At 55.5% G+C, this 23,778-nt stretch overlaps 2 protein-coding genes across 2 annotated transcripts; both read right to left on the bottom strand.

The window, feature by feature from the left end:
• Positions 1–283: 283 nt before the first annotated feature.
• KCNK17 (potassium two pore domain channel subfamily K member 17) lies at positions 284–14,374 on the bottom strand. The gene is made up of 5 exons (XM_027057827.2): positions 13,951–14,374; positions 10,724–10,838; positions 5,754–5,914; positions 5,155–5,329; positions 284–1,028 (listed from the first exon to the last, which is right to left on the bottom strand). The coding sequence occupies exons 1-5, from the start codon at positions 14,221–14,223 to the stop codon at positions 718–720; spliced, it is 1,035 nt and encodes a 344-aa protein (XP_026913628.1). The 5' UTR covers positions 14,224–14,374; the 3' UTR covers positions 284–717.
• Positions 14,375–16,054: 1,680 nt separating this feature from the next.
• On the bottom strand, positions 16,055–22,237 carry KCNK16 (potassium two pore domain channel subfamily K member 16). Its single transcript, XM_015069773.3, has 5 exons — positions 21,726–22,237; positions 18,561–18,675; positions 17,569–17,735; positions 16,553–16,718; positions 16,055–16,278 (listed from the first exon to the last, which is right to left on the bottom strand). The coding sequence occupies exons 1-5, from the start codon at positions 21,936–21,938 to the stop codon at positions 16,055–16,057; spliced, it is 885 nt and encodes a 294-aa protein (XP_014925259.1). The 5' UTR covers positions 21,939–22,237.
• Positions 22,238–23,778: the final 1,541 nt, after the last annotated feature.

The raw sequence follows: 23,778 nt of genomic DNA, 5'->3' as shown, positions 1-23,778 counted from the left end.
TGAGGGAGCCACAGAGCAAGGATTCAGCAGCCAGACTGGGGCCAGCTGCCTATTAGCTGTATCAACCCTGACCGTTGGGAGTTTACCTGGAAGTTCTCTGGACGTGAAGGGGGCCTTGAACTTCAGCCCTTAATCCATTCCTTCTACCAGTCCTGGGCAAACTCACCTGGGAAAGGAGTGGATTCTGTGTATGTTCCAGTCTCAGATGCTGCCTTTGTCTCTGGGTACGTAGGTCAGTTAGAATTAGCTGTGGTTGTGAGTGACAGAAAAACCCAAATAAAACTGTAGTAAACGAGATCGACATTTATTTTTCACTCACACAAATGAAGTCTGAAGGTATTCGGTCCAGATTGTTATGGAAGCTCTTCAACCATCAGGAACCCAGGCTCTTCCTGTCTTACTGTGTCACCGATCTCAAACATGGCCTCTACCTCATGGTGCAGTATGGTTGCCAGAGCTCCAGCCACTATATCAGTATTGCAGCCAGCTAGAAAAAGGAAGTAGTGAAGAGGAGCACACTACCTGCCACAAAAAGTCAGTCATAAGTCCCACAGGATTCTTCTCCGTGTATTCAATTGGGCTGAATTTAACCATATAGCTGCAAATAGCCTCAAGGGAAGATAAAAAAAAAGTAGTCTTTAGTCTGGGTGGTTATGTGCCAAGCTTAAAGCCAGGGCTCTTGTTACTGAGGAAGATGGAACGCATACGGGAGTATAACTAGTTGCCCTTTCCACAACATGAGACCTGAGTAGAGGGTTCTGGATGCTGCATGATTCTCACAGGCCCCTCTGGACAGCAGCCTGACTGTGGCAAACGGGGTTCTGCCTCCCCATCGGGGCTCTGCCTCCAGCTTTGGGGCTTGAAGTTCTCTTTGGAGCTGTGGTGGTAGCAGGAATATGATCTCCCCGGGGTCTCCAGCAGGGAGAGGATGAGTTTGATGATCAAGGCCAGCCACGCCATCCCAAAGAGGATCCATAGGGACACTGTATTCTTGTACCACAGCGGGTACCTCCGGGAGGGGTCCATCCCTGAGGGGGAGAGGCAAAGTCAGAGGAAAGAGGTCTGGCAAAGGCAAGGCCACATTCCCAAACAGAAACAGCCACACATGGCTTGATGTATATGAGCAGAATATGGGAAGTTCAAACTGGTCTGAGATTGCTAGCCTTGTGGTCACTGCTATAGGATGCTAGGAAGCCTCCCTGGATTGACACTCTGAGTTGAGTTTGGAAGCTACATTTCCTCTTTGTCCTTCTGATGGACTCTGTGCTCTATCCCAGTGCTTCAAAGTGGGGTCCCTGGACCAGCAGCATCAGCATCACCTGAGAGTTTGCTAGAAGTGTAAATGGTCGGGTCCCCCTCCAGACCTACTGAATGCAAACCCTGGGGTGGGTGCAGCAATCTGTTTTAACAAGCCTCCCAAGAGATTCTGATGCCCGCTCTGTTGTTTGCCTGTCTCTGTGTTTGGTTTCCTCATATCTGAACAGAGGCAACTTGCCAAGAGCTTTGGGGACAACAGGTGGAACCACTGGAGTTTGTATCCTGCCCCACTTCTCCCTGGCTGTGTGACCTTCATCTGTCTGAATATCCCTCACCTGTGAATGAGGAGAATACTTTCTTCCCAAACCCTTGGCTTTTGGGATGAAGTCCTAAGGCCCTTATCTACTCCCCCAGCCTTGATTTACATACCTTTTCCCTGCTGAGTGCTGTGCTTGTCACTCTGGGCTTTCTCCTGTTCTCCCATCCATCTCCAGTCCTGCCCCAGGGCCTTTGTATTTGCTGTCCTTCCAGCTCAGAATGCTCTTCATTTCCACTTCCTCATGGCCTAGTGAACTTCCCCTAATCCAGCAGATAGACCTCAGCCCATGTGCTTCTGCTGGGTTAAATTACTTATTCTCTCTGGGATCCCCACACCGGCACCCCAAACATAATCAGGACTGGGTGAGTAATGGCAGAGGGAAGGGACAGATGGAGGTCATTGGAGGGCTTAGATAAGTCATTTCAAGAGCCTGCTCCATAACTCAATTCTTCCTTCTTTCCTAGGGGTCTGTCTTGTCACCCTCATCAAATCAGGATTGTTCAAGGGCGAGGTCTGTCCTCTTATTCTCTCAACATCTTTTTCTGTCTTCGTGTTCTGTCCCACCCATCCCTCTGTCTCCTTGCCCCAAGACAACCTCTGTTCCCTGTCATTCAGGCCTGGGTCCCTTTCCTGGGCCCCAGCTCGGGAATGAGCCTGCAGCCCTGGACCCCACCTCACTGCCTGGCAGGAGCCGGGATTGGATTAGGCTGATTGAGTTATGGGGCCAAGATTCCGCTGGCAGTCCCAAATGAGATCAGCGGTGAGCCAGCTCTCGGCCCCTGCCACCCACCAGTTCGGCTTGCTCCTGGCAGCGGAGGGGAGGGGGTGTCCTTCTCTCATTTTATTTCATTTTTTTTAGCCGAAATCATAAGTGGCGGGTGATCTGGCAGCTGGCAAGGCGCTCAACTGCGTTGCAAATGCAATTGGGGGAAGTGGGGGATGAGGCCAGGGAGGAGCAGGAGGCTGGGACCGGGGTGCTGCTCTGGCCATGGCCTTTGGGAAAAGAGGAACAGCGATGAAGACAACACCCGTGGGGCTGCTGTGACAGGGACAACGGGCCACCTGAGACCAGGTGGTGGACCTCAGCATTCCCATCCAAGAAAAGGGTTTGACCTTGTCCTTGGAGGACAAAGAAGGTGGAGAGACATGGGTGGGAGTGGTCTTTCCGGGGGCCTCGTGGGTTTGAACCACGTCTCCTCGGTCAGGATGTTCGGTGGAAGGGGACTAACTCTGGGAAGCCTTGGTCCCATCCTCCAGCCTTCCTGGCCCTGCCACTCCCCACGGGGTGGCTGGCAGGAAGCAGAGATCCTGATCAGCCCTCCTTGCTCCAGTAGAGACTGCTGCGTGGATGTCACGGGCCCTCCCTGATGCTGGCGGAGGCCTTTCCTGCCATTCCCAGGGTGTCTGTGTCTAGACCTGTATCCGCCCTGCCTCGGAGGAATGTGGAGCCTCAGGACATCCTTACGAAGATTCCCCTTCAGCCCCCTGTAGGCTTCTCCAGGCAGGATTCCAGGGGAGCCTGCTGTCAGCTCTTCCCACCCAGGACCAAACTTTGGGGGACCTGGTGATCAGTAGGCACCAGGAGACTGTTGTTGAGAGCCTTGTTCCCACTTTTCCTCCCCTCTCCTTGCACTGGACACCCTCAGAGAACCAGGTCTTCTGGGTTCAGGACTACCGTTGGGGCAAATCCCGAGTTTCACGCCCTGAGCCCTGGTGGTGCAGGACCCATCACATCACATAGCCCTGGGTTGAGGTTGCTATTGCTGAGCCCCTGGTGACCCCGATGCAGGGTGGAAGAGGGAGAGCTCAGAGTGGAGAAGGAGGCAGGGCTCAGCCACAGAATAGCCCTCACCAGCCTACCCATGGATTTGGGACTCCCATCCTAAGACTATGGGAAAACACTGAAGGTTTTCGCAGGACCTAGGCAGGTGACGTGATAGCACTTGTAATTTTTTAAAGGTCCTAAAAGCCAAGGCGGGGACAGAGTTACAGGCCTCACAAATCTATGGGTGCCATTCCGTGTGCTTTATGTGAATGGCAACACTTTAGGGTTGTGTAGTGCCCAACCTACATAACCAGCCATGTACAACAGGCCTGGCTGGACTAAGAAGATGGCAGTGGGAACAGAGAGGAGAGGACAGATCCAAGAATCATTCTCTGATCTGTGACGGGGACAGATGTGGCCCTTGGAGCCACTGGGCTAAGCTCTCCTCAGACCTGTCTCACCACTTTGAAGGTAGGTGGGTACACTCCAGTTGGAAGAAACCTTCTCAAAAATTTCTTTTCAGAGCAACAGCCTCCCTCCAGGATTGAAGATATTGGGAAGGGACAGCATGAGGCCCCTGACACAGGATGCTTCTTCTTAAGGAAAGAGAGGTTCAGGGAAGGGGGGACCCTGAACACAGGTGAGAAGGCACGGAGGGGGTCTCAGCCATCACCTAGCCCTGACCACTCATTTTATATATAGGAACACTGAGGCCCCAGAGGGGGTGCGTGACGGGGTCTGGAAAGAGTATGAGTCTGGGAGTCAGCCAATCAGAATTCTAGCTAGCTGTGCAATCTCGGGCAAATGGCTTGGCCTCTCTGAGCTTCAGCTTTCTCCTCAGTAAAATGGGGGTGACAGTTGTCACTCTAGGTGGCTTGAGGTGCTAGCTAGCTGTTTGTTACTTTGGTAAGACCTCATTTCAATATCCCAGGCTGGGTTCTGTCTCCATAGATGTGAAGAAGGACAGGGCCTCCTCCCTAATTTAGGGCCAGGGGTCCTTGAGACCAGTGTGGTGGTGGTGCCAGGGGCCACTGCTCATGTGGTGAACCTTCAGGGGAGGGCAGCACAGGGGGATGAGGCTGAGCTGAGGTCCCAGCCACCCCTGCGGCCCCACAGAATGTCCCTCCACTGCCACCTGCTGGGCACCTGCCTCAGCTTTATCATGCAAGGCCAGTGGCTTCTGGGACCCCTGTCTTGCCCACACTGGGTAGTGATGGCTGATTAAACCTCATGTTGGGCCTTCTGGACCACGCAGCCCTTCTTTACTGGCACTCAGAGTTCATCTGCCAACAGGGGTCGGGGGAGGCTGGGTTTTCCTGAGTCTCCCAGACTCTCCAGCCTGGTCCCTGTGGCCTGTGGTGTGGAACATATGGCCCTCAGCCCAGGGACAGTGGGAAGCTTGGCGTTTCATGAGGTGGGGTGAAGTGGGGAGGAGAGACCCTGGGACAAGGAAGGACCAGGGAGGGCGGGTCAGGGACTCTCTTAATTTGGTGAGCTCTCATAACAACAGTTGGGCCTGTGGACATTTTCAGCGCTTGTCAAGAGAACCAGGACTGTGACTTACAGCCAGCCCCAAGCGCAGGTTCAAATTCCAGTCGTCACTTTTTACCTGGGTGACTTTAGCCCCATCACACAACAAAGCAGGTTGAACCTTCCCAGGACTGTGTCCTCTGGACTCTGGGCCTCCGAGTGCCCCCCCCCCCGCCCCCGCCAGGGCCTGGCGCACGACAGGTGCCAGCGAATGGAGCAGGCGAGTGGAGGCCAGGCAGCTGAGTGCCCAGCCGCCCTCCCGCTGCCTGCAGGGGTCTCTCACCGATCACGTAGTCGCCGAAGCCCACGGTGCTGAGGGTGATGAAGGCGAAGTAGAAGCTCTCTACATAGCTCCAGCCCTCCATGTGGCAGAAGAGTAGTGGGGGCAGCAGCAGGAAGAGCAGGAGGCCCGAGAGGAGGGCACCGGAGCCTGCCAGCCACCGAGCCTTGGCAGGGTCCTGTGGGTGCATGCAGTACCCAGACCCCATGTGGCTTCTGCCCAGTGCTTGGGGAACAGACAGCCTCGGGGGATCCTGAGCAGGAGACAGGGATACGCTCCCTCCCGGCAAGAAGGGGCTGTTGGGGCCCCTCCACCTCGTCTGTGTTCTCCAGGTTTCTGGGCAAGACCTTGGCTGGCTGATACCCTTCCAGTCGGCCAACTGCTACCCCGTGCTCTCTACTGATGCCGCTTTATCACTAATAACCTCCATTCTGGGCAGCGGCCTCCAGTCCCACCACATCCCCACTAGTAACCCTGATTCCCAGAGGTAACCCCTGCTCCCTCCAGTGACCCGCCCCCCCCGCCCCGGGCCTCCTGATTCCCACTACCCCACTCATCCTAGAAGTAACCCAGCCCCCCCCTCACTCCCACAGCCCATGCACCTGCCAGGCGCCCCCCAGGCTGCGGGCACAGTGATGCACTCCCTGCTGCATGAGATGCCCCAGTCGGTTGAGCACCACGAGGTTGAGCGGGATCCCCACAAGAGCAAAGAAGATGCAGAAGAGGCGGGCGGCCATCGTATGGGGGCTCAGGTTGCCGTAGCCTGAGGCAAGACAGAGGCACATCAGGGGACCTTTCCATCCCCAGGGACCCTCATTCCTAACCCCCTCCAGCTGGCATTTACCGGAGGCCTTCCTTTCCCAAGCCAGGACTGCAGGGGTCCCTATACCTTCACTCCCTCAGAACACCCTCTACTCCAGCTGGGGACTCCCTCCTGGACTTACAGCTCCAGGAGGCTTGGCAGTGTGTGTGAGCTCAAACCCACAAAGGGTAAGACTCCGTTCTCTCCCTCATTTCCCCCTTTCTGGGTGGACATGGGAGAGGGGCATGGAAGGGCGTGGAGCCTCTAGGTGCTGCATCTCCGGGATCAGCTGCACCGTTTGAGCCAGGGCCCTGCGGCCTCCAGGCTCCTGTCTCTGGGCACGGCCCCCAAGCCAATGCAGCATCCCTGGCAGGCAGTCTTGCCTGGGGCTCCCACTGCCCGGCCTGGCCAGGCTTTCCTCAGAGCCACCTGCAGTCTGAGGCTGGGCCTACTCAGGCCCTTCCCATCCTGTCTCTCCTTTCTCAGGCATCATGCCTACTCTGCAGTCCGGCTGTCACCATCTCTCCTGCTCCTTCTTCAGCCTTCAAAGGCCTCCCTCCCCCCCATATGCCTCTTGTACATCTGATTCTGCCTTGATGCCTGATTTGCAGAATGCCCTAACTAACACACCCAGGCTCCCTCCCAAACCCCTCAGGAGCGAGGGGCCGTGGATGGACAATCAGGTGACCTGATGGAGGGCCAGGTGGAGGTTGGCTATCTTCTCTGTCATGAAGATAAGGGATGGGGGAGGCTAGGGGACGATGAGGCATTCCTCCAAAGATTCAGTCAGCCTGGACATCCTTTCCTCTTTCATCTCCTCCGTTTCTGTCTCCCCACTTTTTGGTCACCCCCCCCCCCACATTCCTGTCTTGTGCTAAATGCAAGCCTGACTATATCGTCTCCCAGATTATGACCCATCATTATTCCTTTGGAAGGTCCAAAGTCTCACCCAGCCCATCTCTGAGCCCATCTGGTCCCCTACTTTCCCAGTTCTGGCCACACTCCTGCCCTGCTGAATCCCCAGGCCCCCTCCTGCCTCTGTGCCTTTGAACATGACTCTCCCTCTACCAAGAGCATGCTTCCCTCCTTGCCTGCCTATAAATGGCAGCACCAGTGCAGCAGCTTCCCCAGCACTTGGCCATCTTTGAGGGTAATCCACTGTATAAGAATGATCTGTTCCAAGTCTGCCATCCTCGAGAGTCATGAGCCCCTCAAAAGCAGGGGGTCATAATCCGCTTTATATTCTCAGCAACTGGCACAGGATCTGATACCTAATTAGGTGCTCACCAAATGTGTGTTGAATGAGTTTAAGAATGAATGAATGAATGAATGGGAAATGTGGGAATGAATGTGTAAATAGATGAATGGATGCCTTGCACCCTGTCCCCCTGCCCAGACTGGTCAGCACTCCCACATACTCCACGCTCACTTGTACTGGATTGAAATTGGTGGTTTACACTGACCCTCACCTTACTGAGGGGTCTCAGAGGGGATGGTCCCAAGAGAGGCCAAAGCATGCACTAATTTAAAGCATGGGCTTTGGAATCAGAAGTGCTTCCTGGGTTTGGATCCCAGCTCTGCCCCTTGAAGGCTGTGGGACCTTGGGGAAGTGGCTTGGCCTCTCTGAGCTTCTGTTTCCCTGTCTGTGAGATGGAGATGTTGACATCTACCTCACAGTGTTTGCATGCGGGACAAAAGGAGGCAATGGCAGTGTGCCATAGATGGGAATGTGAGCCCTCAAGCCCGTAATAGACAGAAGGTGTGGAAGGAATGTTTGTCGCATGAATGAATGGATGAATGATTGAACTCCACGCCACCAGCTTGTGGTCTGAGGACCTCAGCAACCTCTTCTAGAGCCTCATCCATTCTTCGCCTAATTGGCTTTTACAGGTTCATTTAGAAAGGAGGGAACTCTATTGGCATCCAGGGATGCCTGACTCCTCACTGACCCCTCCTCTTCTAACCGTGGGTCCTCCCAGTGCTATCGTCTGTCCCTTGGGGTCTTTTCTAACCTGTGGAATGGTAGCACTTAGATTCCAAGTCTGGGAGGACCCCCGTGAAGCTTTTCCCTTTCTCAGGCTGACATTAAGTGAGTTTTTCTTCTCCCCATCATTCTCAGCCAGCCCTAGCTCAGCGCCGTCGGTGGATATCAGTGAAGCCCTCATTTGCCTGCTCAATTCTCGGCGACCATGGCTCCATCTAAGCCACCTCTCCCTTCAGCAGGTCTCCTATCTGTCACCTCTTTCACTTTGCTAGTCGACCCCTAGGACATCCCAGGAAAGCCTTGTGTGGTTGGGCTGCCCTGTACCTCCTCTGAAGTCAGCCTTCATTTCCAACCCTTTCCAATCACCTGGTCCTCTTTACTGTTCCCCAAGCCCATCAGCAACACTCCTACCTCAGGGTCTTTGCACTTGCTTCCCCAGATACTTACACAGCTTTCTACCTTATTCCGTTCATGTCTCTGCTTCAGTGTTACCATTACAGAAAGGTTTTCAAAGGCCACTTTATATACAATAGTTCCCCATCACTATGAGACTCCCTTCCCTGGCATTATTTCTCTCTACGCACCTCCCACCACCTGAATATTGCCTATGTATCTGTTTGCTTGTTGGGTGTCCTCTTGCACTAGAACATCAGCTCCCCCAAGGGCAGGGACTTACCAGTTTTGCTCACCATTGTCTCACTAGAATTTTCTGGCTCCCCCAGCTACTAAGTCTATTTGTTGAATGAATGGATGGCTAGAGGAGTGAACAAATGAACAAGCCATGGATGGAGTTCATAGATGATGGACAATTTGGGGGGGGGGCAGGGCTCAGGCCTGTCCAGCTGGTCTAGAGGTGTTCATGGGCCTGTCAGACATTATTTCATTTTGGGGCTTGGAAAGTACAACCCTTACAGGGTACTAGACCCAGGATGACAGGGACGCCAAGGAGGCAGTCCTCTGCTGTGCCCCTCAGGGTTCCCCTTCCTTCCTTCATGGAGTGTTCCACATGTACCCCATCTTCCTCTCCCTTCCTCTCCTCCTCTCTCTGCATGCCCTCTGCGCACACGCGTGCGTGTGTGTGTGTGTGTGTGTGTGTGTGGTCAGAATCACCGGGTCATGAACTTCCCCCCTGTTCACCCTAGAATGGCTCTCTCCTTCTTCGTGTTGCTTAGAATTTCCACTGTATTTGTAAACCTTCTAAAGGCAGGCACTATTGGAAAGAGCAAGGTAGTCCCCCAGCTGGGTTTCAAACCCCATAGCTGCTTACTTTCCTTGGGGAAAGGGCAACTTCTGTGTGCCTCAGTTTCCTCCTCCGTGACATGAAAATAATAAGCCCTATTTTGGAAGCTGGACCATACAGACAAAATGAAATCTCAATTGTAGAAGTGCCCCTCACGGTGCCTAGTACAAGTAGACCACGTGTGCAGGGAGGGCTGGGCTCCCTCTTCCTCTGCCCTCCTTCCCTTCAGAGCTGGCTCAGATAGCTTTAGGGCAGAACCGAGTAAAGACAAAGGGACAGGCTGCCAAACTCAGAATTCAATGGACCAAGGGTGTAGGAGGTATGGGCTTCAGAGATTACAGACCCCCCACACAGCTAGGACGCCTCCCCACAGTGACTCTGCATCGAACATCCCCCCTGCCCTGGGAATCATTAAGGGCTGGAGGGGATGGGTGTTTTGGGAATTTGAGTGCCCACTGTATGCTGGCCCTGTAGACCCAGGGGGTGTGAAGATGAATAAATACCATCCTGGCTAGTTCTTCCACAGCCACAGGGTCCATGGAGTCTCAGGGGCCTCCCAAGCATGCTTGCCTCAAGGTGGAGGACTACCCAAGCCCCTGTGTAGCCCTGAGACCCGCTTCCAAGAAGTATTGGTTGATTTAAAGCTAAGCAGAGTCCGCTGGGAGATGTGGGGGGGACAGAGACTGGGACACTGGTTGCTGGGGAGAGGATCCTGGCTGGCCGAGAGCTGGTAGAGGTCGCCCTGGCCAGCAGTGGTGTCCGCCTGCCACCTGGTGGTAACTCCAGGGTCATGCAGGAGCAGGGCCTCCGCCAGAGAAGGGGGATGGGGCTCTGGACTTGAGTTATTTCCTGGGTTTCAGAGCTGGAGGGACCTAGGCTGCTCTCCTCCTTCCCCTTCCAACAGCCCCCAGGCACCCTCCCAGGGCTGGTTCCACCTTCACTCTCCTGAAGGCTGGGCTAAGGAAACGGGAGGGAGATCTGGTCCCAGGGCTCTCTGTGTGAGGGAGGAAGGGGGCTTGGAGAGAATGGCGATGGGGTGCGAGGGGTGCCTTAGTGAGCTGGGGAGAGGCCTCCAGGAATGGCCACCTTTCCCCAACACTGAGAACAGGGGATGCAAAGGGTCTTTTTGGATTTCTGCCCTTCCTTCCTTCCCAATTTTCCCTTGCCCTCCACATCCCCAGTGTTGGGTGGGCTTGGCTCAGGGGACCAGGAGACTTAGAGAGCTGAAACACATCTTACTGCTACACGGGGGCTGTCTATGTCCTGAAAGGTTGTGTGGGGCAGAAATCCCCCAAGAGCAGCCCTACTCAAATGTCGTCTTGCACACAAATCTCTTGGAGACCTCAGTAAAATGCAGAACTGGATTCAGCAAATCCCAGGTCGGCCCCAGATTCTGCCCACAGATGGTGGCCACGCTGCTGGGCCTGAGTGCACTTGGAGTCTAGTGACCTAGTAACTCTTCCAAAAGGCACCGGTCCCCTGACCCCTGTCTTTCGGGGGGGGCGGTCACACTCCCCACCCCACTCTGGCCCCATCCTGCTCTTACCAATCGTGGTGACCGTGGACACAGAAAAGAAGAAGGAGCCCACGAGCTCCCAGCGCCCCATGCTGGTGGTGTTGCCAAGGACGATGTCCCCACTTTGGTACGCTTGGACGATGCCCTGGGGGAGAGGCTGCAGTGACCACCATGGTCTGTGGGGCGACTGGGCCCCTGCACTCAAACACATACACATGTGTGCATGAATACACATGCATGGGGGTGCATACACACACACACACACACACACACACACACACACTCATGGACAATCATCACAACCACTCTTTGATCTCAGCCCTTCCAGGGCAAGCAGGCTCTTCCTGTCCAATCAGGGCCTCCCCAGGGGCAGGGACCATGGAGAGAGATCCTTTCCTTCTCTACCCCAGAGCCCAGGTCAGCTCAGGATGTCTCACCAGCTGGAAGAACACCATTTTTCCCCCTTCTCTTGCTCCCTCCCATTCTTGCAACAGACACTGGCCAGGCAGGACATGGGGTGTCAGTCCTCAGTGGGTCAGAGACAGATTTAACCAATACAGCACAGTCAGTACAGCTTTGGGCATTAAGGCAGTACAGCTGCATGGTCCTGGACAAGATACCCAACTTCTCTGTGCCTCAGTTTCCTTATCTGCAAAATGGGAATAGTAATAGCACCTGCTCCATAGAATTGTTTGTGAAGGTACAGTGAGGTGTTTGGTGTAGACTTAGAACAGTACGTGAGACGTAGTAAGTGGTAGTGGTTGCCATCATCAACATTATTACCAGTATAATGCTGTAGGAATACTGAGAGGAAGGATGTTTATTCTGACGGGGGTAGAAGCAGAAGGTGCACAGAGGGGCTTTCTTTGAGGGTCAAAAAGGACTGCTCCTGGTAGAAGGGACATTTAGGTAGATGGGACAGCAGGAGCAAAGCCTGGGAGACAGGACTGTGCCTGGGATCTAGTACAGGGAGACGGAGAGGCAGCTGGGAGCCAGGCCAGGCTTGGCTCTGCCATGCCAGGGATGGAACAGCAGGGCTCTTCCAAGGTCAGTGAGCAAAGAGGAGGCAAAAGCAGGTCTGTGTGTTCCCTGGAAGCTGGCAGCATAGGTGTTAGCACACCAGAAGAGGAGAGACTCTTGAGGGGTGAGTGATGGAGAGGGCCTGGCCTGCATCCAGCACAGAGTGGGCCAGGAGGAACAGAGAGGAGACACTCAGAAACCTAGGACTCTGGTCCTATTTGGTGTGGGTAGTCAGGGAAGCATCGAAACCCCTGTAAGGGTGTGGGGATGCGGGCTGGATGACAGACTTTTAGAACAGGTGGAAGGGCCCAGCTGGGAGGAGGAGGGTTGTTGCTTTGGGGGGATCTGAGGAAGTTGCACGCACGTGTCTACCCTCAGGGGGGGATCTGGGTTGGAGACACCACATTCTTATTTTGGGGATGGTGAAAGCCACAGGATGGTTGAAGAAGGGGTAAAGTGCAGGAGGAGGGGCACCTGGGTGGCTCATTCAGTTAAGTGTCTGACTTCAGCTCAGGTCATGATCTCACAGTTTGTGGGTTTGAGCCCCATATCGGACTCTGAGCTGATAGAGTAGAGACTGTTTGGCATTTTCTCTCTCCCTCCCTCTCTGCCCCCCTCCCCTTTCTCTGTCTCTCTGTCTCTCTCTCAAAAAGAAATAAAGAAGCACTTAAAAAAAAGTGCAGGGGCAGCTGAAGGGGGTTGTGGGGGAAGTGTACAGAAATGAAAGCCCTGTGAGGAAAGGTGGGAAACACCCACATACACACATCTGCACTGAGATCCATCTTGGCGGTTAACAGGCCCATCCCTGGCTGTGCAGCCATTCATGTATTTGTATTTAACGTCTCTGAGCCTCAGTTTCTTCATCTCGAAAATGGGGATGATAAAATGGTACCTACCTGTGAGGTAGGTGAGGAGGAAAGGAGTTAATACAAGTTAATAGTCTAGGAACAAGGCTCCACACACAGTACGTGCTACACAGAAGCAGTTACCATTATCACTGCCATCACTGTCCTCTTCCCTGGGCCTACGCTGCCGGGAATTGAAATTCTCCACCTTTGCAAAGGGGGTGTCACCCAGCCTCCAGGACCAGGCAGCCCGCGGTGTTTGTAAAAGTTTAGAGGTGGGGGCGGTGGAGGTGCTACATGACGTCCTTAGCGGAGACCGTCCTTCCCCTGCCCAGCTCCAGGCCCTACACCATCAGCCCAGTCCAAGGGCTCAGGACTCTACCACTGCCCCAGTGCCATGTCACTTCCCACCCAGGGACATTTCCCTGCTACCTTCTGGGGACTGGCTTTGGGTTGGCGACTCTGGCACTCAGGCCCTGCCCTCCTCGATGGAGGCGGCACCGGGACTGCGGGACGCGGAATCGGGGCTAGGGGCACAGCAGCCTGTCTGCCGATCAAGCATCCGCCAAATCCCGCAGGTCCCAGTCCGGTGCGGCCCCGCCCCGAGTCGAAGGACACCTCCACCCAGCTGCGATGCCCCGCTCCTAAGAGCCTCCTCAGCCTTTCCCCTCCCCCTCGCCCCTCTGGGTCCCCACCCCCCAGAGCAGTCTCCATGCTCCGAGATCTCTGCACCTCCCCTCCGCGTCTAGCCCCTGAGTCGGAAGACAGGAGTAAAACGGGTTCAGCCGAAGAGCGCCCCCGTGTCTGCCCCCGCTAGTTCCCGATCGGGTCTGAGCCCTGGGAGCTCCGAGCCCCCTCCACTCACCCGCTGGGACGAGCGCGCCCTGTACCCTTTGCCCCCAAGACTCCAACCGTGCCCTCAGTCTTGCTCCTCCTCTGACACAGCTCCTCGCCTCCAGTTCTCCTGTTTGCACTCTCTCTGGAAGGGGTCGGGCGTGCCCTTTCGTCCTTCGCCCGCGGGGCGACCCCGACGCAGCGCCGCGCGGTCCTAGTGGGACCCTTGCCCCACCACCTCCCAGGACTGTCCAGCGCGCCCTGCCCCCATTCGGCCCGACCCGGCTAGGCGCGCCCCCTGTCGTCCCGTGCTCAAAGTAGGGTGTTTGCGCCCAGCAACCGTCCGGACCGGGCGGGTTGTGCCCTCTCCGCCCTAAAGGAGGACAGGGCGCTAAGGTGCGCTTCCCTCCGGCCGCCCCGGAGCCGGGTCCGCGGCCGTCCAGCCCAACCCTCCCATCCCCCGCCCGCTCTAGTCGTCCCGCGTCGATCCCCGCCTCCTCTCTCCCGACCCGGGGCGTGCCCTCCCGCCCCCCGCCCGTGCCTCCGCTCGCCCCTGACCCGGATCAGGGAGTCCAGCGCCGGGCCATCCAGACACGTGAAGTTCTGCAGCAGCGCCCATTTCTCGCGCTGGAACCTCGCGCTGGAGTCACGCGCCGCGGGGCTCTCCAGCACCCAGAACACGCCGGTGCCCAGCGCCAGGTAAGCCAGGTAGGCGAGCAGCAGGAGCACGGTGCCCGGCACGGCGCAGTGTGGAGCCTTGTCGTCGGGCGCCGCCGGGGCTCGGGGTCTGCACAGAGCCAGAGAGGCAGGGAGGCCAGGGCCTGGAGCCATGGCCTAGGGCAGAGGCGTAAGGAAGGGGCTAGGAGCTCGGCTGGTGCCCTCCCCAGCCAGCGCCTGCCTGTGCCCAGTTTTCTCAGTTTTCTCCTGTGCCCAGGAGGCTTGCGGGAGAATGGGACAGCCCTGCCCCACCCTGCACCGGGATCCAATCCCAGGGACAAAACGAGCCCCAAGCTGTGGGCACCTGGCCCCGCCTAGAATGTGTGTGGAGTGCTCACCCCCCAGGCCTAGCTCAGGGGAAGGGGAGGGCTGCTGGGCGACCGCAGGCTCTGAGGTGGAAGGGGCCCAGAGCCCCCCAGCGTGTCCTACTGTAGCAAACAGTGGGAGGGACTCCTGGAGACCGCACTCAAGGGGGAAGAGAAAGTAGAAGCCAAGTTTATTGTCTTAGGGCCCCAGCCTAAGCTCTTGGACCCTGGGACCCTTGCCTCCTGTCAAGTCCTTCCTGGATCTCTTGCAACACCACCCTTTCCTTTCCCAAAGATGAGGGACCCCAGCTGATCACCACTTGTCTATGAACTTGGGAGGCGAGAGGATTCTTGACCAGTGGGCTTGTCCATTTCCTGCTTCTGAAGAAGCCCGGTAACTTCCTTCCTGGAGGAGGAAGGGTCCAGGGCATATAAGGAGTCCCTCAGGGGTCTTCAGTTTCCCAGACCTCTTCTCCATATGAGGAAGTCCTGGGTGTAACCTGGGTCTCTCGATGCTGTAGATCCTTCCCTATGTGTCCCATCTGGAGCCTTCTCTGCTTCACAGCCTTGCCTCAGTCTGGAGTCTGGGAGTCCGGAGCCACCCAGCCACTTACCGGCCTGCCTTGATGGCAGAGGTAGGGGCAGAGCTTTGAAGTCCTTGATGAAATTGGGCTGTGGATGGACTGGTCTAAATCTCTCCTCTCCTTCTGGCCAGGGACGTCACAGTCTGGCAGGAGAAGGGCCGGGGTTGCAGAGCATGTTCCTAAAGGAGGCCAGGCCTCCACGGAGCTTGTCTCTGGGTGTGTTTGGAAAGGCTCTTAAGACAGGCACCCAGAGGGGGTGATGAGGTCAAGGGGTGCCCTGGGGAGTCAGGGGAGGCCACACTCAGGAAGGTATGGGATACACAAGAGCTCCTAAGCCTTGTTCACGGACAGCTCTAGACCTCTAGGCAAGGGGAACTGGCAGGCTTTGAGAGGCAGCTGCCAGATTCCTGAGGGTAGATGTCCTGTTTGCATGAAGATGCTCCAAAAGTCCCTCCCCAGCCCTCCTCTCTCCTTGACCCTCCCCACCAGCCACCCCTATGGGCTCTGGTCAGGCCTGCTCTGCCCCATTGTAGCATTTTGGGCACTGGGTAGGGGCCTCTCTGCTTATTTAGTGCTTCTAGTGGACTAAACGCACATGGAGAGCAGGATCTTTCACTGTGTGTCCCCAGAGCCTGGCCCTCTGCCTGACACACAGTGGGGGCCTGACAAATGCCCCTGGTGCACATATCACATGAGGTGAAATAAAGTCAACCTATGTTTACTGTACTGCATAAAGTCTCCTGGGTTGGGGGGAATGCAGGGAGGGCATGATGGAGATTTGGCTACGGTGATCCATGTCTGGATTCAACTTTTCCAGGTCACATTTGGGGGAGGGGCTTTGGGACAACAGCGTGCATCTCACTCCACACACGTCTCTCATCCTGTCCTGCATCTCCTTTCAGTTACTTGCTTGAACATTCCTGTCTCCTTTACTCTCTGGAGAGATCCTGAGATCAGCCCTGGCTGGGAAGAGGAGGGGGAGGATCTTGAACAGGAAGTCTAGAAGGCATATAGGGGTAGGGGAAGCAGGAGGGGCTCCTGGGGTTGCTGGAGGCCTCATGCAGAGATGGGGGTCTTCTGAGGTCTGGGGACCCCTCCCATCTCAGGGGCTCCCCCTTCCTTGAGGCCGAGTCCCCTGCTGAGCAGCCAGAGCTGGGAGCACCTGTGCAGAAGCAGAGGACCCAGTGGGAGGACCAGAGCCAGCCAGGCCAGGCCCAGGAGGATCCAGATGGCTGCCAGGCTCCGGTACACCGAGATGTAATGCTTGCTGGGGTCTGTACCTGGCAGGGAAGGGACATGATAAATGCCCGGGATCTGAGGGCACAGCCACACCCCCTCCCAGGTTCCATAGGGGTCTTCACCAGCCTCCCCATAACAAGGATCTGCAGTGGAGGGAAAGGGTGATGGGTCCCAGGCCACAGATGTCTAAGGATGTTGTGAGAATCCTCAGAAGCCTTACAAATTATTTGTCTCCCCCAAACAACCAGGGACTATTTCCCCATTCCCTAACCCTCATGGCCCCCACTCAGAGAAGTGTGACTGCCTTGTTCTCACCGACAACATAGTCCCCGAAGCCAATGGTGCTGAGAGTGATGAAGGCAAAGTAGAAGCCTTCACCGAAGCTCCAGCCCTCCACGTGGCTGAAGACCATTGGCGGGAAGATGAGAATGACCAGCGTCCCCAGGGTCAGGAACAGAGCCAGGCCCAGGATCTGCAGCAGCTGGGAGTGAGAGAGTCTGTCTCTGAGTCACTTGGAAGGCCCCAGGATCGGGCAGGGGGAGTGCGCAAATCTGGGAGTGCAGCTGGGCCGTAGCTATGTCCCTTCCTTGCGCTGCACACCTTTGGGTTAGTGTTTGTATCCTGTGTGTGTGCTCTTGCCCAGGCCAGGGGAATATCTGGTCAGAGGGATTTCATTAGTGGGTCAGGTTGGAATTTGGAGACTCCTTTGGGTCTGAGGATCACGCTTGGATAGACCTGTCAGAGACTCAGAGCTGGGACAGAGGACAGCCACTGAACTGCCCCAGATTCTTCTGCACCCCAGTCCTCCTTAGTGTGCTGGCTTTGCAAAGGGCTAGCCAAGCGGGTGGGCGATGGGGGTGTGCTGGGTGGCCCAAAGTTTACTTTCAACCGCAGGAAGGGGTGCTGGAGTTCTGTGATGGCCACAGAGATGTGCTGTCCAGATTCCCTTTCAAAGGAGACCTTGTTGATCAGCAGTCAGCCAGCGGCGTCTGGCTCCCCGCTCCTTTGAGGCGTATGTCAGCTACAGAGAACCGCCGGGCCCACGGGCACACCCTTCCCAAGAAGGCCACCCTGTGTCTGACTGAGGCCAGGGTATATAGCCCTGGCTGATTCAGCACCCTGTGGGACAACTCCCATGGCCACACACGCTGGAGAGCTCCACGAGGGGCTGGCCAAGTCTTTGTCCAGCCTGATCACAATTCAACTTCTCCCTCTGCCCCGCCCTTTCTTCCATGAGTTTCTACCCCTAAGACCCTGCCTGCCAAACCGCATCTCAGTATCAGTTTCTGTTTTCACCCCGCCACAGGGCCATAAGGAAGAGGGGGCCCTACCTGGGAGCGCCTGGGCTGCTCCTCCCACCTCTCGAGGGCGGCCAGGTGGGCGTGCAGGCCTGCACCCAGGTGGTTGAGGAAGACCACATTGAGCGGGATGCCCACCAGGGCATAGAAGACACAGAAGACCTGGCCTGCCTCCGTGCTGGGTGCCAGGTTGCCGTATCCTGCGGGGGGAGGGGAGGAGTGTGCAAATATGGGAAAGAGAGAGTTCAGAGCTGCCTCCCCCACAGACTCTAGGTGGTCATCTTCCATCACCTCCTGGAGTAGAGGAGAAGCTCCTCTCTTCCCAAGAACATTCCCCCCAGCCCCTGCTAGAATGATCTCTATTTGTAAGAATCCTGCTTGTCTTTGAAAGGCCCATCTCCAATGGCACTGCCTCTAGGAAGCCCTCCTGACTGCCACCCTCCTCCTGCCTACATGGAGTGATTCCTCATAGTGCTTTGTGTCATTCCTGTCTAGTTTTTCCCTGGGGGAGGTGAGGGAACACAGCAGATGCTATTGGTGTGTTGTCCCCTCAGAACAGCTGGGGCATCACCTGCAGCCTGGGGGACAGTTCCTGTCCACCCAGATGGCTCTCTACTCCAAGTCCCTGCATCTCTCTGTACCTGAGAACGTGCGTAGTCTATGGGCAGGTTCAAAATACTAGAGTTAACACATCCGGGGTCAGTTCTCAACCATCGAGGGCAGGAGTTGGTAGATAAATAGCCTCATTTCCTCCCCCCTCACAGGCAATGTTCGGAGGCTGGGCTCTGCCTGTGCTCTCAGAGGGCCCCCGTGGGAGCGAGGCCAGTTGTCCTAACTGGGACCCTGTTCACCCATGCAAACGTTGCTGCCCTTTCTCCTCTCTTGCTTTACCTCCCCACTTCTCTACTTGTGCTTCCTGGAATCATCTCCTAAATAAACCACAGTCCTGGTCTCAGCATCTGCTTTCAGCAACCACAACCAAAACAGGGACTTTGGGGAAGCCCTTCCCCACCCAGACCCTTTACCTATGGTGGTGACAACCGTGCCTGCAAAGAAGAAACTGCTGCCAAAGTCCCAGTTGCTGGGGTTGGTGGAGTTGCCTTTGGGGTTCACACCCTTCACCCAGGCTTCCATGATCACCTGTTGGGGGGGGGTGGTGTGGGGTGGGAGAAAGAGGCAGCTGATGGTGGCCAAGCTCTCTGCTGTCATCTCACTTAATGATATTCTTAGATGGTCTTGTTTCCATTTTGTGGAAATGTAGGCTCTGTCCAAGTAGCTAAATGCCTTGCCCAAGTCCACTGCTTGTTCCATGGACCAGGGCTGACTGAGGTGTGGGCTGTAAACATGGGCTGGTGGAGGGGAACGGGTGTAAGGAGGCAGAGGAGGGTGCTTAATGAGTGGTCCAGGTGGGAGGTGCTTTCTGTGGCCAAGAGGGTGAGACGTAGATGTGTTGTGAGGACAATAGGAAGATTCCGGGTCGGATGTTCCCGGAAGAGCTTACTGGGGAATGTAGATTTGGGGGGCCACAGGGAAGCCATGGGGCTGCCCTCCCGCAGGGCTGATGGTGGGGACAGAGAACCCCATTCTGGGTATTCCCGGGGAGCGGGCAGCCTTGCTCTTTGCTGCCCCCTCATGAGGCCCAGCCCATGCCTACAAGAGAAATTCCATCAGACACCAGGGCAAAGGTCGTGTATGTAGCGGTGTTTCTGTGCCGTGTGTTGTACGCATGCATGTGCATGTGTGTTGAGTGTGTGGTTACGGAATCTGAACCCTGGAAGGCTCAAGCGTAAGCCCCTCTGTCCTGAGGCCCAGCCCTCTTGGAGATGGTTAGTGATCCCTCCCCAGTTCCCTCCCCTGTGACCATGCCTTGTCCCAGGCAGCAGCACAGTCTTGCCACTTGATAGAGCCCCCAAAGCTGGAAGAGGGCAGTGGGGGAGGGGGCCACTCCGGCCTCCAGTTCCTGTGGGAACCTTTTCCCCACTGGCTGGGTGTGTGTGCTCCTGGCCAGGGTGGGGGTGGCCCTGGTAGGCTGGGCCAGTCTGGGAGTCCTGACACAGGCTGTCTGCTTTTCTTCACTTTGGCAGAACTGGTCTCTTCACATGTGGACTTTGGTCTCCCTCCCGTTCCCACACACCCAGAGAGGCCAGGACGGAACATTCCGGAACACGATCACTCCCTGGAGACCCTCACCCTTGGGAGCAGCTCTGGCTCTAGGCCCAGCTGTCTCCCACAGCCAACCTGAAGCACTCCATCCTGCTGAGGAGGGGCCTTGATTCAGCGAGGGTACTGAATGTGGGGCCCCCAGTGCGACCCTCCATTTTTCTGTAAGAATCCACACATGTAGAAAAAGCCAGACACGAATCCTGTGAACCGGGGCAAGGCCTTTTTCCTGTGGAGGCGTCTCTAACACTGCTTCTGGTACTGTTAATGGCTTTTTCCTCTTGTGAATTTTACCAGTAATGTGTGCTCTTCTGGAATCCTATTCCTGTCAGCCAGGCATCCATCCCCTGGCAAGTGAGGGTCCCTCCCAAGGAAACTGGGGACGGAGGTGTCTTGGCTCCCCTGGGGAGGCCAGGGCCAGGATGTTGTTATTCAGTGGCTGGGGCTGCAGTCAAGCCTATTTTTTAGGCTTGTTTTTTAGCTCTGTTTACAGAGCTAGTTAGATCCCAGCCACCAATCCTTCCCACACCCTCAGGCTCCTGGGTTTTGCGTCTAGTCCTAGGCTGAGGGAGGAGGAGGTGCCATGGGCTCCAGGGCCTGCGAGGGTCTTGGGAGGTGCCAGAGCCCTTCTCAGTCTTAATAGGGGTGCTATGGTGCCAGCCCTATACTGCTGGAGAGCAAGGAGGCCTCGTTTCCTGGAAGAAAGGGCCTGGACTGGTCTCTCACATCTCTGGAAAGTTCTCTCTGACCACCCCACCCAACTATCCTCTTCTAGGTCAGCTGTTCTCCATCTTGAGGGCATGGGCATGGCCTGGAGGGCTTGTTAACAATAGGCTGCTGGTCCTGCCCCCAGAGCTCCTGATTTGGAGCGCCTGGGGTGGGGTGCGATGTCAGCATTTCTAAAGGACTCCCTGTTGATGCTTATGCAGCCGGTCCAGGGGCCGCACTTTGAGGACTGCTGCTCTAGGCTGTATCCTGCCCACCCCAAGGCCTTACACTTATGCTAATTCGTATGGTGAAGAGCAGCCAGCTGAGGGATGAGTTCTGTCCCCAGTACTTAAGCCTGCAGTCTTGCCCACACTCCCCCTCTCTGTGGCCCGGTTTCCACCTACCAACTGGAGACAGTGATAGCCATAGGTCATTATGAGGAAACACATATAAAATTCTTGGCTCCAGAGGATGGATCATGACCGGTCTAACCCCAGCATGATGACCCTGTTCCCCACTGTCTTAGGCACCTTGTAAATGCTCACTAAGTGCCAATTATCACTCTGATGACTCTGCACTTGGCTTGTTCCTTTGTGGTGGCTGTTGTCTTTCACTGGGCCCCCTGGTCTCCAAGGCATTCACAACACCCTGGTTTTGCCATGCTTCTTGGAGAGAGGGTACTGGGGCTCCAGAGTTTGTGCAGAGAAGTAGGAGGGGCCCAGACATAGGGGGACATGCTCTGCCCCAGAGAGAGCCCCCTATGGACGCCTTGCTGGTGTAGCCATCATCCTGCTCATCCTGCTCACTGGGCCAGGGAAGACCAGCATGGCAGCTGCTCCTGACCGTAATTTGTGTGTCCCACCCACAGCCCTTGAGTGTGGTCCGCAGGGGGAAGTGAGGGGGGTGAGGACAGAAGGATTAGCAGCCCCAGGGTTGGGGTAGGGGAAGTATGGCGCATGGGAGAAGGAAATTTGCACAGTGTTGCTAACACTGACACACAGTTCACATTTATGCAGCAAGTGGCTGCTTGAAAAGCGCTTTTGATCCGCTGTAAATGTCTGCAGCTCCTCTGAGATCATTCGGCTCACCTTTTAGATGAGGAAATTTGGGATCAGTGAGTTTGAGTGACCCGCTCAGTGTCACACAGCAATCTGGTTCTAGACCTGGGGCCAGAATCCAGCCCTAGGTCTCCCTAGGTCTCTGTTCCCGCTCTACACTGCTTCCAAACAAGCATTAACCACCCCTCCCCGGGCTGATCGCCCTGGATCTGCCACGAGAACCCCCACTCTGCCCACCATCCCACACCAGCACCTCCCTCTCACCTGCACAAACTGCTCCAGGGCCCGCTGGTCCAGGCACGTGTAGTTTTCCAGGAAGCGCAGCTTCTCAAACTGGAACTGGTCCCTGGACTGAGCCTCCGCCTGCTTCTCCAGCAGCTGGAAGACAGTGGCACCAAGCAGCAGGTAGCAGACGTAGGCCAGCAGCAGGGGCAGCACCCGGCCACCCCAGCAGCTGCAGAGCCTGGCTTGGGGCATGGTGTGGCCGGGAATCTGCCGGGGCTGCGGGGCTGCCTCTGGGAGGAGACGGGGGAAGTGCCCGGGGACCCGTGCCCAGCTCCTGCCTGCCTCGCCCTCCTCGTCCTCCTCGGCACAGGTGTCTGGAGGCCGGGGAGTCTGTTTGAACAGTGCGGCTCAGCGTGGCTGCACTAAGTGCCTCCAGCGCAAACAGGCCAGCCACCCCCCACCAGCCTTTTGGACCCTGGAGAGCACAGGTCGGTGGCATGGACCCCTCAAAGAGACCTACCAGGTCCTCCTGCGGTCGTCTTGTCTTACCCTCTGCCTACAAGTTGGATGGGTGTTTCTGGACCAAATCAGATGCTTTCCCCTTCATTCTGCCCAGGCCTGCGTGGGTGCCCTCCACAGCCCCCAGCTTTTCACCCGTGATGGATGGCTTTGGGTCCCCACGCTGGGAAGGAATCAGGATGGGTGTGAAAATGCATTGTGCTCAGTTGCCTTGGCTACAGAATGGGGCTGGGAGGATGGCCTGCCTATTGAGGGCCCTGAAGATAATAAACTGGGTAACAAATCAGGGCAAAGCAAATAGAGAACAGCCTTGACCAAGAACAGGAATAGGGTTGATGCTCCCAACAAGTTGTATGCATTTGCTTCATAGCTTTTGCTGAAAGTTTTTTTTGTTTGTTTGTTTGTTTTTGTTTTTTGGCTTGAAATCCTTATCAGGTTTCCTCCAATACAATATTGGTGAGATGTATGTGTGAGTAAAAAAGAAGCTAAAATTATATCCTGGCCTGAGATGTTAACAGTGGCTTCGCTCTGGGGAGTGGAATGGAGGGTGTTTTCCTGTCTTTCTCTTCTTTGCTTGTGTGTGAATTTGCAAAAGCCTTATTGAGATATAATTCACATACCATTTCATTCACACATTTAAAGTATACAGTTGAAGGGTTTTTAGTATTTTCAGAATCATGCAGCTATCTCCACAATCTTTTCTAGAACATTTTCATCAGTTGTGAAAGAAACCCCTGAGCATCCAGTCTGCCCCCTCAGCCTCTGGCAAAACCATTAATCTGCTTTCTCTCTCTGGATTTTTCTATACTGGACATGTCATAGAGATTCAGTCTGACTGTTTGTGGCCTTTTGTGTCTGGCCTCTGTGTAATGTATTTAAGGTTCATCCATGTTGTGGCATTTGTCAGTAGTTTATCTTTTTTTTTTAATGTTTATTTTTGAGAGAGGAAAAGAGAGAGAGAGAGAGAGAGAGAGAGAGAGAGAGAGAACAAGTAGGGGAGGGGCAGAGAGAGAGGGAGACACAGAATCCGAAGCAGGCTCCAGGCTCTGAGCTGTCAGCACAGAGCCCGACATGGGGCTCAAACTCACAAACCACGAGATCATGACCTGAGCCGAAGTCTTGCTGCTTAACCAACTGAGCCACCCAGGTGCCTCTACTTTATTCTTGTTTATGGCTGAATCATATTTCATTGCGTGGGTATACCAACATTTTATTTATCCGTTCATCAGTTGATAGATACTCAGGTTGTTTCCACTTTTTGGCTATCAGGAATATTGCTACTACAAATATTCACTTACACGCTTTGGTGAGGATGTATGTTTTCATGTCTCTGGGAGTGGAGTTGCTGGTCACGTGGTCATTCTATGTTTAACTTTTTGAGGAGCTGCCTGGCTGTTTTCCAAAGGGGCCGCACCGTTGTACGTTCGCACCTGCAGTGTGTGTGTCTTCCAAGTTCTCTGCTCACGTTTTCTGTGATGGGCTGTGGCCGCAGACAACACGAGCTGCCTGTCCACATCCTTCCCAGCTAGCAGAGCCCAAACCGTGTGCTTGTGAGCCCCAGGCAACGGAGCAT

Source organism: Acinonyx jubatus, chromosome B2, assembly GCF_027475565.1.
Source record: "Acinonyx jubatus isolate Ajub_Pintada_27869175 chromosome B2, VMU_Ajub_asm_v1.0, whole genome shotgun sequence".
In the NCBI taxonomy this organism is placed as follows: Eukaryota; Metazoa; Chordata; class Mammalia; order Carnivora; family Felidae; genus Acinonyx; species Acinonyx jubatus.
The sequence above is the reverse complement of the archived record's forward strand: the minus strand, read 5'-3'. Positions and strand labels throughout refer to the sequence as shown.

Excerpts from the sequence above, each read along its gene's own strand:
- KCNK17 (XM_027057827.2), bottom strand. The coding sequence starts at position 14,223 with ATGGCTCCAGGCCCTGGCCTCCCTGCCTCTCTGGCTCTGTGCAGACCC. Across the intron at positions 10,839-13,950 it reads CGCTGGACTCCCTGATCCGG|GGCATCGTCCAAGCGTACCA; the intron begins GTCAGGGGCGAG and ends CCTCTCCCCCAG. Across the intron at positions 5,915-10,723 it reads GTCCACGGTCACCACGATTG|GCTACGGCAACCTGAGCCCC; the intron begins GTAAGAGCAGGA and ends GTCTTGCCTCAG.
- KCNK16 (XM_015069773.3), bottom strand. The coding sequence starts at position 21,938 with ATGCCCCAAGCCAGGCTCTGCAGCTGCTGGGGTGGCCGGGTGCTGCCC. Across the intron at positions 17,736-18,560 it reads CACGGTTGTCACCACCATAG|GATACGGCAACCTGGCACCC; the intron begins GTAAAGGGTCTG and ends CTCCCCCCGCAG. Across the intron at positions 16,719-17,568 it reads AGCAGCCCAGGCGCTCCCAG|CTGCTGCAGATCCTGGGCCT; the intron begins GTAGGGCCCCCT and ends TCTCACTCCCAG.